Source organism: Setaria italica, chromosome V (assembly GCF_000263155.2).
Source record: "Setaria italica strain Yugu1 chromosome V, Setaria_italica_v2.0, whole genome shotgun sequence".
Classification (NCBI taxonomy): Eukaryota; Viridiplantae; Streptophyta; class Magnoliopsida; order Poales; family Poaceae; genus Setaria; species Setaria italica.
Window position 1 is genome coordinate 47181361 of NC_028454.1, and position 14700 is coordinate 47196060.

The 14700-nt window shown below is 42.5% G+C and overlaps 2 protein-coding genes across 2 annotated transcripts; one reads left to right on the top strand and one right to left on the bottom strand.

Annotated features, from left to right (window-relative positions):
• Nucleotides 1-1341: 1341 nt before the first annotated feature.
• Nucleotides 1342-9359, bottom strand: LOC101773545 (ABC transporter B family member 20). Its single transcript, XM_004971387.2, has 11 exons — nucleotides 8705-9359; nucleotides 8564-8618; nucleotides 8312-8487; nucleotides 8018-8218; nucleotides 7089-7348; nucleotides 6688-6998; nucleotides 6382-6602; nucleotides 5949-6289; nucleotides 3884-4662; nucleotides 3505-3746; nucleotides 1342-3097 (listed from the first exon to the last, which is right to left on the bottom strand). The coding sequence occupies exons 1-11, from the start codon at nucleotides 9086-9088 to the stop codon at nucleotides 1868-1870; spliced, it is 4200 nt and encodes a 1399-aa protein (XP_004971444.1). The 5' UTR covers nucleotides 9089-9359; the 3' UTR covers nucleotides 1342-1867.
• Nucleotides 9360-10051: 692 nt separating this feature from the next.
• On the top strand, nucleotides 10052-12152 carry LOC101780721 (transmembrane emp24 domain-containing protein p24delta9). The gene is made up of 4 exons (XM_004972312.2): nucleotides 10052-10120; nucleotides 10484-10588; nucleotides 11803-11879; nucleotides 11972-12152. The coding sequence occupies exons 1-4, from the start codon at nucleotides 10052-10054 to the stop codon at nucleotides 12114-12116; spliced, it is 396 nt and encodes a 131-aa protein (XP_004972369.1). The 3' UTR covers nucleotides 12117-12152.
• The last annotated feature ends 2548 nt before the right edge of the window (nucleotides 12153-14700 follow it).

Below are 14700 nucleotides of genomic sequence, written 5' to 3' on the forward strand. Positions count from 1 at the left end.
CATTACTAAATATTACTAACCCTAAACACCCCTACATTCCAAAAATACGCATGATAGGAACAAATTGTTCTAAATGTAATAATTTCAACTAACCCCTAAAACACTTGCATTCTGAATACCTATATAAAATATAACTCGTGCATTGCGAATAATATTCATCTTAAATTTATCTAAATAAATCAACAAACTAATTTTACTATAACATAAATAACTAAGCTAAATCCACTATATCGATAAATTTATATTTTTCTATATCTCATATGAACACCTACACTTCATCTACTAATTAAGACTACGCTATTTATATAGCTACTATATTAACTACTACATCTACCAACTACGAGTTAAGCTAAACTAGGGAATTTGTAATAATACCTCAAACGAAGCGAAGATCCGAACTTCAATCTCCACCCACCTCCCCTCCTCTCCTCTCCTCTCCTCTCCTCTCTCCCTTTCTTTCTCTTCTTCTCCCTCCCTTTCTTCCTCTTCTCTCCTGGCTACTTCCACCCTTCCTCTTCTATCCCGGCCGCTCCCACCCTTTCCTCCCAGCTCGATTCTTGGCCTCCAGAAATAGGCGCACACATGCACGCCCGGGGCGACCGCTCCGCGGCTTTTGAAGACACGAGAGAGCTACTGCCAAATCAAGCAGCGGTAACGATCCCGCTCCCGCCGTTTGAATCGGCGGCACCTGTTACCGCCCCCTGATACGACGAAAACTGGATACCGCCGGATGGCACGGCGGAAACAACCTTGTCACACGCGTCGCTGCAACTCGTGTGACGCCCACCGGATCAGAATGCGGTAAGCAGATTTGGCAGCTTCTCTTACCACCGGTTGAGATAGCGATAGTTTCTTACCGCCGTTTGATCCAGCAGCTGAGCTCCATTTCAGCAAATTCACCTATTTATTTCTGCAAATTCGTAAAATAAAAAATAAAAAATAAAAAAAATTCACAGCATAACTAACGGTTGTACATGTAAACTTTGCAGCTAATTATGGGCTGTTTGGATACAAGGTGCTAATAGCACCTCTAGCAGGGTCACATTGGATGTTCGGATGCTAATTAGGACTAAACATGAGCTAATTACAAAACTAATTAGGCTTAATAGATTCATCTCGCGAATTAAACTCCATCTGTGCAATTAGTTTTATAACTAAACTATATTTAATATTCCTAATTAATATCCAAATATCTGATGTGATAGCTGCTAAAGTTTAGCAGCTATCCAAACACCCCCCCTTAATAAACCCTTACGACTTCGTCTAAAAGAACTAACGGCGGTACAGTACAGCAGCATATGATGCCCAAGCTGCTTCAGCAAATTCAACGAGTACCAGAGATGACAGACACATGGGAACATGTCAGTAAAACAATCTGCAACAAGGACGAGGTTACAATGAGGCTACCACAATACCATCGTCTCCGACCATCGTAGTCAGTGGACTGTTACCGCAAAACAATACCCCTTCCTCCACCACTGCTCTAATTATAATTACACTTATGATTCCAAACTACACCACACCCAGCACCAGCAAGAATCGAGTACATTCTAAAGGGTCACGTAAAAGAAAAAAAAAACTCCAGCTAGTAGAATAATCAGAGACACAAAAAAATAGCAATCTCAATGGCATGCCAGCAAGGCTATGTATCCACAAGTTAGGCTATGTTGTTCTGGCTCCATCGTAGCCCCAGCAACCTTCTAGTAGTACAATGCGCCCAGAGCCATGCCTGTTCTGTTAGCTCACAACAGCTGTAACATCTCTCACTGTGACTGGAAGCCGACTCGCATGCTCTCCCCGGGGGGTCAGTCAAGCAGAGCCAATTAGCTCAGTTCCATGGATTAATGTACACAATCTACCAGGCCAGCTATATTAGTCTACGCTGACGGAACCCTTTGCTGAAGTGAGGCTGCATCAACTTCACATACAAACCATTCAACTGCACCAGCGAATCATGCGATCCCTGCTCGACGATCCTACCGCCATTCAAAACCACAATGTTATCCACATGTTTCATCATCGCTGCCCTGTGCGCAATGAGAATCGTTGTCTTGTTCCCCATGATCAATGTGTCAAGGGCTTCCTGGACCACCCTACTCGACTCAGATTCGATAGCAGAGCTGGCTTCATCAAGCAATAAAATGGGTGCATTCTTCAACACCACGCGAGCAATAGCAATCCGCTGCTTCTGCCCAGGAGTCAAATCCACCCCGCGCATTCCCACATGCGTGTCATAACCATGAGGCAGGCTGCTAATGAAGTGATGGGCATTAGCGATCCTGGCAGCTTCTTTCATCTCAGATTCAGTTGCATTGTGCCTTGCATATATTATGTTTTCTCTTATGGTTGTCGAAAATATAACAGGGTCCTGAGGAACCAACCCCATGTGACTCCGCAACCATCTCAAGTTGAACAACTTCAAATCACGGCCATCCAACAACACTTGGCCAGCAGTTGGATCATAGAACCTCTCGATCAAAGAAACTATCGTGCTCTTCCCTGACCCTGATACACCTACTACGGCAACAGTTTGTCCTCCATTGACTCTGAGACTAAAATTACTCAAGACCGTCATCTCAGGGCGCGTAGGGTAGCAAAAATCAACATTCTTGAACTCAATGCTCCCATACACATTAGGGGGTTTCAGGCCACTGGCATCATCTGGATCAATCTTGGGTACACGATCAATAATTTCAAATACTGAGGTCAGGGATTTCCGGCGCTTCAGAATATAAGGGGCAAGGCCAAATGGTTCCACCAGTGCAAAAGTCGCAAAAGAGAAGACAATGTATTCTTTGAGAGCAGTTACCAAACTAAGATGGCCATCCTTCACAGCAGCAGCTGTATACCACAACAGAAGTGCATTGCACGCGAAAAGAAGGAACTGAGAGAAGCCAAAGGCAAAACCAATGCCCATTCCATGAATAAAGCTTTTCGTGAGAATATCTCCAAGCTGCAATCTATAAAGTTCCATGATTTTGTTACCAGCACAGAATGCCACCACAGTATAGATATTCCTCACAGCATCTTCAAGAACCAAAGAAGCTTTCCTGTGCATCTCCTGGATTCCCCTGGAAAAGCCAGAAAGCCACATTTTCTGCAAAAGAGCAACCCAGGTATGAACTCAGTTAAGCAGTTGTGAAACGACAAAGTTTACTAAGGTTTTTGAATCAGGCATTTGAAATAACTGCATTCTATAAACTTTTTTCAGATTCGTTGAGACTGGAACTTTCCTCTAAAGTTATTAGAAGCACAGAAAGTACAGGTGAACTTGTCATGACACACTTAATCGGCCTATGCGTAACTGTGCAAGTGTGCAAGACTAAGTTTTATGTCATTCTTCTACGTATAAAGTTCCAAAAAATACATACTTCAAAATTTAGATGAGATAGAGAACCATGATAAAATATATCCATACAGGTAAAAAAGGCTTATTTTCGCATGACAGACCATACTATGTTGAAGAACCGTAATAAAATCATGTTGAATGTTGAAAGAGCTAACCTGTGCAACCGCGGAAATGATAAGGATGGGCAAAGTTGCCAGTGCTACAAGAGCAACACGCCATTGTAGTAACATACCGAGAAGAAGTGCGACAAAAATGGCTGATGTATCTTGAATGAATATAGACAGCCTGTTGCTGAAAGCAGCACGAACAAATGTTGCATCATTCGCAAGTCTCATTGATAATATATCTGCACTATTGTCTTCATCATCAAACCAGCCAACTTCATTGCGCAAAATTGCTGGAATACAGTAAACAGGACGTGGTAAGTCTGATATTTCGACAGCAGTAATCAGCAGTCTTATAAAGGTGGGTTGCACCATCAACAATACTAGGATGGGATTATAAAGTAGTATACAAAAGAAGGCAAAGTCATACCTGAAAACATCATCCTTCTTACACGCTCAGTCATTTTCTCTCCCATTATACCAAAATAGAAGTGCTGCAAGAAGTTAGCTAGTACAGTGATTATACCCATGCCAACAATGAATGAGCAGTACTTATTCACTTCATCATGCACATCACGGACACCTATTTTGTAGTACGCCACTACTATTAGAGATATTGTATAAGCAAGAAGAGGATTAAATGAACCAAAGCAAGCAGCACCAGCACTTCCTAACAGAGCATAAAAGTATTCTGCAAGACTAAGCTCTGCAAGCCTCCAAAAAGATGGTGCTTTTGTTTGCGGTTTCTTGGAATCCTCAGCATGGAAACTATCGAATATGTCAAGAGGGCGACTGAAAGTTTTTGAGTGGGAGCGTTCATTTTTGGGATCAGAAGTCAATAATGGCGATATTGGTGATTCTGGGTCCGATGTATTTGAGGACTGTCGGTGCAGCGGGACATCAATTTTGGGAAGATCAGGCAATTTCATTTCAAAACTGTCCTGCCTTTTGATGGATGGAGCTCTCTCAGAAGCAACCATTGGAAGTCTGGCTTCTGCCATTTGCTCTGAAGGGGGGCTTTGAATATTTGGTGATTCATGCGAGTTATGATTGGCATCTGAATTTCGGAATGTGAGAAAGCCATGTGTTTTCTGAAGTGACGGCGATTTTGACATATTTGGGGAAGATGACTCTTGAAAGCTGTGACTTGCTGATGAATCCCTTTCAATTTGGAAGGAAGTCGGCTCTTTGTAGTTTCTGATTGGTGTCCTGAAACGGTTTGGGAGGAAATAGACGCTTCAATTAGCCCATGAATAAATTTAGGTGGCATTTAGTAAATCAACAAAACAAAGTATTAATTCCTACATACCAAATACCTCAAGAACATATGTCTAATGCTAGTCGCACCTAGGTAAAAGAAGTAGCAACAAGATAGGTGCATCTAAAGAGCTGAATTATATTGAAGCCAACATAAAATAGCATAACAATAATTAAAGCAGCAGCCCTAAACATGCAATTTATGAACCTAGAAGCTAACAGCACTTTTACAAACTTCACTGGTCATTTAGACATAATGCTTGACACAAACAACCATAATGCATTTGCAAATGGGTTCATGATGCAAGTCACTTACAACAAAACTGTTAAATTACAAACAAGTTAGGGTACGCAGGCTAATGCAAGTCATTTTTGTAAAAAAAAATTATTTAAAGAAAAGTAAATGCACAGATAATTAAAGACCACCGATGAAGGATTATGCATGCCAAACCATTCATCTAGTTTAGCATGAATATTATTTTGTCATCGGCCGTTGGATGGGCCAACACTGGACCTATTGGGCCTCCATTAGGGTTAGTGTTAGAGATAGAATTAGAGATATCTTGCTTAGCAGTCAAGTAAACCTCTCTATATAAAGAGAGGAGATGTATCAATTAAAGGAATCAAATAAGAATTATCAGGAGAGATCATCATCTACTTCCGGGCCTTGAGATTGGGCGCAGCCGTCGCTGGCTTGCCCGATCTCAAGTGTCCGGTTCAGCGTCCGTTTACCCCTGACAATCCTCAATTCCCTCCCGTTCTGCACGGCTCCATATCAAGGCCGTGACATATTTCAAAAAAATTTAGCATGAATAAAAAAAATAGCACTAGTGCAAATGATGTCAACACATACTGGGTAAACATAAACTCAAAGATTGCAATGGCTAATGAGGAAAGTACCACCACCATATCAGAATACAAAAACAATCAGACGGAACATGATATGAAAAGGAACCAGAAGAAAAATAAAGTGAAAAATACAAATACAATTGAAGTATTTAAAACACCAAGATAGGACAAATAAGTGGGATGAAAATGTGGTGGTACCGATTAAGAAGATTTGTTTTCTGATACATGTCTGCATTGGCATTTTTGAAAATTAAACTAAGCAAAGGCATCAACTATTAACTGAGAGAACCATGATTCCATGAAAGGTCTGCAGCATTCTGACTGAGCAAAATAAATAAAAAAGGTCGTTTTTTTAGGGATGAGCATATTGCTGATTGAAATGGACTTACCTCTTTGGAAGTTTTGCTGCTTCTTCACACCTAAGAAGTTCTGCATAAAGACCATCGAGGTTTAACAATTCTTCATGTGTACCCATCTCAACAAGTTGACCTTCCTCCATTACTGCTATATAATCAGCATTCCTGATAAGACTGAGGCGTCGAGCTATGATGATGGTAGACCTCCCAAGCATTAGAATGTCTAGTGCTTCCTGAACAGCTTTCTCAGCCTCAAAATCAAGAGCACCAGTGACCTCATCCAGTAGAAGAATTGATGGATTTGAGAGCACAGCACGAGCAATGGAAAGCTTTATCTTTTGTTCTTCCGTCAGAGAAAGGCCAGCCCGACCAACCTATCCCATATTTAGTTTTAATCAAATAAGCATGTTACGACTGTAAGAAAATGAGGTTTCAATAGACAATTGTGATATAGTGGGTGTAGAACCTGTGTGTCATATCCTTTTTCTAGTGAACTGATGAAAGCATGCACATGAGCTGTTTTGGCTGCCTCTTCAATTTGGTCAGTTGTGGCAGATCTACCATAGGCAATATTTTCCCTAATGCTCAAGCTCAATAAAGCTGGTTCCTGAGTCACAAGTCCTATTTGGCTTCTTAACCACTCTAGTTTCAAATTCTTGATATTCTCCCCATCCAAAAGCACTTCACCTGTAACATATAGCCCCATAGGTAATCACTTACCATGATCGATGTAAAAATAAATATTGAGTAAAAGATTGCAACACTACAATACCTAAGGTTGGGTCATAGAAGCGTTCCATTAGAGGAATTATGCTGCTTTTTCCTGAACCATTTCTGCCAACAAGAGCAACAGTCTTTCTAGCAGGTACTGTAAGGTAGAATCCACTTAAGATCGGTATTTCTGGGCGGGACAGGTAACTGAAGTAGACATTGCGGAACTCAATGTTGCCTTGCACTGAAGGTAAGGTACGGCCATCCTGGTTTACAATAGATGTTGAACGGCTTATCATTTCGTAGAGCCTGTATGCAGCAATACGTCCTTGCTCAAAGGAATAGAAGTTTGTTGCTGCTTGATTAAGTCCACTACAATCAATTCAAAGACTTGACTAAGATGAATACGGGGGTGAAATTTTAAATATAACTGAAGGAAAACTCTTAAAAGCCAATGCTTACAGTCCACTCAAGATAATAGCAAACAGGGCAACTACAACTTCACCGCCATTAGCTCTTCCATGTGAGATTAGGAACCTCCCAACCCAAAGTTGTAAAGCACAAGAACATATGGCAAGCCCATATGTAAATCCGAGACCAAGACCTTGCACCAGACTTATAAGTATTCCATAGCGCAGCGTTGCTTGAAGTGAAGTAGCATAAGAATACTTTGCAAGGGTCTCATTTGTGAAGGAGTATAAAGTCCTAATGTACAAGATTGCCTGCAAAACAAGCATTGCCGCATGTTTTATTTTCCAACTTACAGTAAAGCAGTAGAACAGAAACAAACTGAATTTCCTAGTTAAAGACATGCACCTTTGTCACTGCCTACTTAAAACAAGTCTGCAGGTTTTTCAAGACCTAGGTGCTCCATGACGACATCATCAACAAAAAAATTATGTTTTCTATTTGTTTCTATTACCCTAGTGGCACTTCCAGAACTCAGATGACATCTTGTGAGAAACCTAGGCTACTGATGCACCCCCAACATGTAGTCAAAATCTAGATGGTTTAATAATAGATATTAGATAGGATCTTCATTTGGTTCAATCTCCATACTTGATTATGCAAATCGTAGTAATTAACTATGTATAGTTTGCTTTTTTTAAAATACGTTTAACTTGCAAATATTGCATGACCACCTTAACTAGTATCACGGAGAAAATGCAGTAGAATACAGCAAGAATTGCATTCAGTCCCAATGGGTTCTTTGTTTAAAAACAACAACATTCTAGCTTTTCTTTTCCTGAGGGAAAGTAACATTGAAATTCGATTTGGGCAAGTCTTGTGCGTTTTGGGGGAGTCAAAAGAAGCAAGGTTATCCGTAGCTGGTATGCAAGCATCATATGGGAGACACAACAAATTACAAAATCAGGTGCGCTATTTGATACCTGTTCAGCAATGCTTGCTGCCTCACCATAAGCATCCTGAATATTTTCTGCAAGCCTGTGGAGAAATATGTTTGATATTCCTCCTGCAGCAACAATGAAGGGGCCGGTTGCTAATGTCAATAAAGCTATTTGCCAGCAGTTGACCAAGCCAATGACAAGACCGCCAAAAAATGTAGCCATGTTGTGAATGTAGTTTCCAACCTAAAAACAACAAGTTACAAAGCAATCAGTAGACCATATATGTACAACGGAAGGATAACTACTAAGCATGGAAGTTTTGGCACAGGAACTCACCTTCTCACTAAGAGCCGACTGAATGAGTAAGACATCACTGAGTACTTGACTGACAATATCACCATTGTTGCCGTAGGTATCAAAGAAACTCATGTCTTGGTTCAACAGGACTTGAACATACTTGGATCTAATCACTGCCGTCTGTCTTTCCCCAGTCAAAATCCAGCATGAAACCTCTGCAGATAGACGAGAGAATCTGGTAAGTTTGCTTCGACTCGACTGCTGTTAGCATGCAACAACCAACCACCTTACCTATCCATCCAGCAAAGAAAACGCAGATGGCTATGTAGAGGAAGTATAAGGCGTGCTGCAGAGAGAAGTACAGCCATGTAAGACCTGTCTGTCTGTTAGCAAGTAGTGGTAGCAGCAGCAAGCAAAAGCAAAGTTTCATGCCTGGTTGATGTTGTGGAAGAGGTCGTGTGTGTGGCGGCCGTGGAGCGAGTTGATGGCCCTCCCGAAGAGGTGGAGGTAGACGACGAGCGCGACCCCGTGGGCAGCGGCTGCGAGGCTGCCGGCGGCCATGAGCGCCCAGTCGAGGCGGTCGGCGCAGGCGAAGAGGCGCTTGAAGGGGACGGCGGCGGGCGGCGGGTCGGGGTCGTCGTCGGCATCGTCGAGGGGCGGCTGGGCGTCGTCGTCGGGCGGCGGGGCGCCGTCCCCTCCGAGGCCGAGGTCGGCGGCGTAGGGGGAGGGCGACTCGGGCGGCTCGGAGGTCTCGGAGACGGGCGTGAGCGGCTGGACGTGGGGCGGGGACCAGCCGAAGAGCCCCCGCGACACCATGGACCTGAGGTAGCTAGGGTTGCTAGCTGGAGAGGTCAGTGAGTTGCGGCGGCGGCGAGAGATTTGAATGGCATGCGACTGGGCTTGGTGTGGGGTGGGTCAAACAAGGCGAGCTGACTCCCTCCGGCAGGCGACGAAGAGACGGCGGCAATCCGATTCGGGGTCGCTGGGAATGGAGGAGGCAGCGGCGGATCAAGCAGGTCGAGAGCGCGGCCGTCGGGGGCTCGGCTCTGCGCTGTGTGCTCTGCTCATCTGCTCAGCATGTGCTGTCATCGGCGGATCTTTTCCTTTTCATTATTTTACTTTACTTATTTATTTACTCCTTCCCGTCCCTGGCCAGGTCAAGGTTGACAGACAGACAACCTCGTTCGCTCTCTTTCTTTCCGCTTCAAACAAAGCTGCAGAAATGATGTTAAAAAAAACTGCAGAGACTTTTGCCAAATCAAAACCTGGCTTAAGAGCAGCTCTCAATCTGTCTAATGTAACGGTAATTTACTAGTCTGGTTTAAAATATGTATGGTTGGACACAACCAAGTGTGGCGTGCCATGACAGCCTAATTAGCTTGCTAAAAAAATTTGTGGAAAAATTTGGCAGGCCACAGCTTTGGCAAGTCAAAAACTGGGTAGAAAAACATGCCAACATTTTGGTAGGATAATTGTGAGATATGGGCATCTTTCGGTATCAAGCCAAATGGTGGCCTAAGAATTGGTTTGCCATGCCAAAAATTTGGAAGCCTCTAAATATTTGGGTAATGAATTCTAACCCACAAGTGTGGTAAATTAGTCAAGAAACAAATGGATTAGAAGTGGACCAAGGCCTTTTATGTTCATTTTATGTTTTCCACTCGATCTACTTAGTGCAGCAGTGTGTCTATTTTTTATGCCAAAGGAGCATTCATGTGAAAAAGTTTATTAGTTGTGGTCACTCACCATCCAATCATCCACGTACACCGGTTGTTGCCCATGTCCATTGTTAGGATTGAGTACTCGAATGATCCATATTTGAATGAGCTCTTTTACAAACGCTACCAGGTGGTAGTACAGAAGCGAGCTCTTTTACGAACACTACCAGGTGGTAGTATAGAGTATACACTATTTTTTTGATATGGATAAATTTGTAATTAGCATAACGTCATATAACATATGTTATTCGGGGGGGGGGTTTTCCGCGCTCCATTTTCCCGCGCACCGTCTCTCAGCGTTCGACCGCTCGCACGCCGCCGGCGGCGGCTCTTCCTCCCTTTCTAGTCCGCCGCCTCCGGCTTCTCCAGGACGCCGCCGCCGCTGCCGCCTCCTCCTCCTCCTTTTCCATGTCCGGCAATGGCCGCGCGGCGCCCCGGATCCCCCGCCTCCATGTGGCCGCGCCCATCCGCGCTGCTCCTCCTTGGCTTCTAGGCGCCCGACCACAAGCCGCCGGTCACCATTGGCTTCGAGTTTGACTGGAGGAGCAGCGTCTCGGCCAAGGATTGGCCCAGCGTTGCCAAGAAGGGCAAGGTCGATGTGAGTATTTCGCCCTCCAGATTCTTACCTTCGTTTTGCTCAAATCGCTACCAATCTGGTCAGGCTGTAGTGTTGGTTAGTGATTCAGTTTGTCGAATTAATCAAATAGATCATGGGTTCCAACTTGGTTGTGACAACATAAATTGCAGGATTGCTCTGTAAATTTGGGTGCCTGGGTGTGGATTAAGTTGTGGGACAGGAGTAATTTACTAATTCGCATGCTGATAGTTTGTTGATCAATTCTGTGTCATGTTGATGTTTGAGAGTATGGTTTGCACCGTTCAGCTTGGTTGTGATTTTGGTGTGTTTGTAAGTGGGCTGCTAGATTCTACTGGCTTGAGTACTTCAATTGTTGGTATACTGGTGTAGAAAACAACACTAGGTTTAATCTAGGTATGAACACATATTTTGTCATTTCACTACTTGGATCTTTGTAGAGTTGCCACTTTTTGTTGAGCAGCATTTTTTTCAAGTGGTAGTTAATCTTTTCTAACCCTGGTGTTGGGTTCAAGCATGGTGCGGTTGTGCAGTTGGATTTTTTTAAAATCTGGATATGGAAAGGGCATAACCTTAGTAGCCTACAGGTTACTTATGTTTTCATAAAAGTTATGCAAATGGTTTACAAATGGAGGTCTGACTGTGCCTGGATGAACAATAAGTACACAATTGACATCTGTATGTTTTAATATCTGATTTGGTGTTTTCTCTTTCTTGTTTTAGTTATGCATGACTTGGTTATGAGTGTCACATCCTTGCAACTGTGTTTTGCCATTTAGAATCATATTCTGATTGAACAGAGGCGAAACCTGCTAATGCTTATCATAAGCATATTTTTTAACTTAAGAATGGGAGAAAAGAAGACTTATGGTTTCTGACTTTGACTTAGTCTCTCAAAAGCCAGGTGTTTTGGGGACTCTGGGTAGCTTATTGTATTTTCACCTCGTTAACATATTATTGGGTCTGCGGATTAAACTGTTAGTGCTACCTAGGAATTGAACACTTACTGATCTTGCTAATAATTGTGTGTCATCTAGTCTTTGCTCCTCAGGTTCGCTGTTAGCTGTGCCAACACTACTTATAGGATCTCATAATCATTTCTTGGAATTGACATATTTGTCTTGTTTTGTGAGAATGGTGCATACAGTGCTTTTTGCATGTTGTTTCTTATAGCTAGTACCTCTGTTTATGCATGTGTTGTTGCTTGTATGCTGCAGATGATGGAATTAGAGCTGAAGAAGCTAGAGGAAACCATCAAAAATATACATGAAGAAATGTTTTATCTCCGTGAAAGGTAGTACGTAGTATCGACTATGACTGGCAACATTGAAACTAACGTTGGCAAAGCATTTCCTATATCACATTGTGGCCATGTCATGTGTCTAGGGAGGAGGAAATGCAGGACCTGAACAGGCGAACAAACTCGAGGATGGCTTGGCTCGGGTTCCTCTCGCTCGGCATCTGCTTATCAGTGGCGGGCTTGCAGCTGTGGCACCTGAAGACTTTATTGGAGAGAAATAAGCTCCTGTAGTTCCCCAATTATTCACGATAGCACACAACACTAGAGCGGAAAAGGTTAACCTATGTTACAGAGCGTGAACCCATGTAAGAAACGATGTTTGCCGTACTTGAGAAATGTGCTTCACTGTGCTTTAGTCTTCAGTCGAAATTCAAAAAAAAAAGTTGTAAGAAAAACTCAAATGCGTTCCTGTCTATAATTCATGTTGTAATTTTGGGGGGCACCATTTCCGTTCTTTGCCATGCCAGATAATTGCTGTGATCGTCGTAATTTTGCCATCGTTACAGTTAAATGCACCCGCCCTGGACCTAATGAATTGACGGCACATGTGATGGCTGCTTATAGTATGCAGCATGGCTAACAGGCTAGCAAGTAGCAACGGCCAACGGGAGCCTTGCTCAGCGAGGCGCCTTCCAGCAGCGGCATCTATAGCAACGGGAGTCTCGTCCAAAACTGCATCAAATTGGTTTGTCGTTCATGACCTGACAGCTATGATATGCTAAGGTTGCAAGAAAGTTTGAGACTGCAGTGCCGTAAGATGACCAGATCATCCAAGAAACTGGATCAAAGAACCAGCTTCTACATGGTATAAACTCAGATCATACAGCAAAACTTTGTAATCCAACAATATTTCTCTTTATAAAGTTCACAGTAACTTGTTTTGACACTTACAGAAAATGCACGAGGAATCGCTTTCCAAAGGCAGCGAAGCAATTCTCATCAACAAATTAAAGATCTTGAAACAGAAAATAGCAGGAAACTTTCTGATGTATAGAACCCCACATGGCCACATCCACCTATATGCTGCAGAACTATGGTCTAATAGCTCTCAAGATTTTTCATAATTTTAGCTGAAGCAGAGCAAAACCTAAAGAAAAAGAGGTAATGCTGCAGTACAAACAAGGTTTCTGTTTTCTTTAACAGAAATAGCATCGAAGTAAAACAGCAAGAAAATTTCACCGTCTCAGTGGAGCTTTCTCGAGGCACCTAATTTTGTACATTCATCAATGTCAGATATTGATGAAGGTCGCTCTGAAAATGCATTTATCTTACTCATGAACAGGTTCCGAATAGTACACACAAAATGATAGTTGAACTGCGACACAAAATACAAACTTCTCGTAGAAACTCAGTAACTAGCATTAGAGGCTTGATTTCTGTAACTGCTCCAAGGAACTGGACAATATTTGGATGTCTCAGCTTTATTAGTTGACTTCATGCTTAAAATCTTGACTGCAGATTAAGCAAATGTTTTATAAGAAAATATTAGATAAAAACACATACACAAACATGTGTCCTACAACTAGAACACCTACAGTTACATATTCAACCAAAATTAGTTTGACACAATTCATATTAAATTCATGTAATCAAATCGGTTGGAGTACTCAGGGAGGTTAACAGTTATTCTGATAGTTTACTTACATCACCAGCCTGTCATGAGATAGGGATAGAAGAATGCGCTTGTCAGCAATAGGTGTTCCTCGCCAATTTGCTTTCAGAATTTCACCAAAAGAGCCCTGTTGTAGGTAGCAGGTTTGATGAACTTAAGATTAACATTTAACCCAAATACAAAACAAACTAAAAGTGAAGTACCATACATCAGTAAACTATGATGATGCTTTATCAAATAACTGCATTGAGTAAGAGATGTTTGAAGACTTGAACCTTTCCAATGACAACTGCTTTTGTGCACCCAAATTTACAGAGCAATCCTGCAATTTTTGTTGTCACAACCAAGTTGGAACCCAAATTCGTGGCCGTTGCTAATGCTGATGCGGGGAGTCGTCGCCGGCGCCGGCGCCGATGCGGGATGAAGACGGGGCGCGAAGTCTCCGGCGGCTCGGATGGATCTCGCGCTTGCGTGGACGAGGCCACCGTCGCCCCCCGCCGCCGCCCCAGTGCGTGTGCGAGCGATTGGAAATGAGGAGACGAGGAGTAAATGGAAAGAAGATAAGGATAATTAAGAAAGATTCGATATATTTCAACAATATTATTTTTACATATTTCCAATCACACCCCTATACTACCCGTACTACTCATGCATACTACCTATACTACAACTTAAGATTTTAATAGTATACCGTTGGATCCTTACATACGAGTCCTTTTCTAATAGTAGTAAAATGTAGTATTATGTATCGTAAAATACCTCTGAGCGACGAGGCTATCAACAAAACGTCAAAACAAGAGATTGGACGGAGACTTTTAGAGATCTAGAATTGTGGTAACGCTTGATTCATTCTAGAGTTGCATAGACTTCGTTAGATTTCAAATTCATAATCCGTAGTGGACGATCCGGATTTAACTCTAAAACCTTTAAGAGATTCACGAGGAACTAGAATAAATCTAAACCACTAGGATTTGTGTGAACCTCTATGTTATCATAGGTTTTCTTTTCTTATTCCAACAAGAAGTGCCCATTCAGACCCCACTCCCACTGTCGGCATACAATACACCATACCTCTATCTTCTTAGGGGGTGTTTGGATACGAGGTGCTAAACTTTTAGGAGTGTCACATCAGAAGTTTGGATGCTAATTGGAAGGACTAAACATGAGCTAATTATAAAACTAATTGAAGAACCCTGTACTAAT

Excerpts from the sequence above, each read along its gene's own strand:
- LOC101780721 (XM_004972312.2), top strand. The coding sequence starts at position 10,052 with ATGTCCATTGTTAGGATTGAGTACTCGAATGATCCATATTTGAATGAG. Across the intron at positions 10,589-11,802 it reads CCAAGAAGGGCAAGGTCGAT|ATGATGGAATTAGAGCTGAA; the intron begins GTGAGTATTTCG and ends TGTATGCTGCAG. Across the intron at positions 11,880-11,971 it reads ATGTTTTATCTCCGTGAAAG|GGAGGAGGAAATGCAGGACC; the intron begins GTAGTACGTAGT and ends TCATGTGTCTAG.
- LOC101773545 (XM_004971387.2), bottom strand. The coding sequence starts at position 9,088 with ATGGTGTCGCGGGGGCTCTTCGGCTGGTCCCCGCCCCACGTCCAGCCG. Across the intron at positions 8,619-8,704 it reads TCTTCCACAACATCAACCAG|CACGCCTTATACTTCCTCTA; the intron begins GCATGAAACTTT and ends TTCTCTCTGCAG. Across the intron at positions 8,219-8,311 it reads AGTCGGCTCTTAGTGAGAAG|GTTGGAAACTACATTCACAA; the intron begins GTGAGTTCCTGT and ends TGTTGTTTTTAG.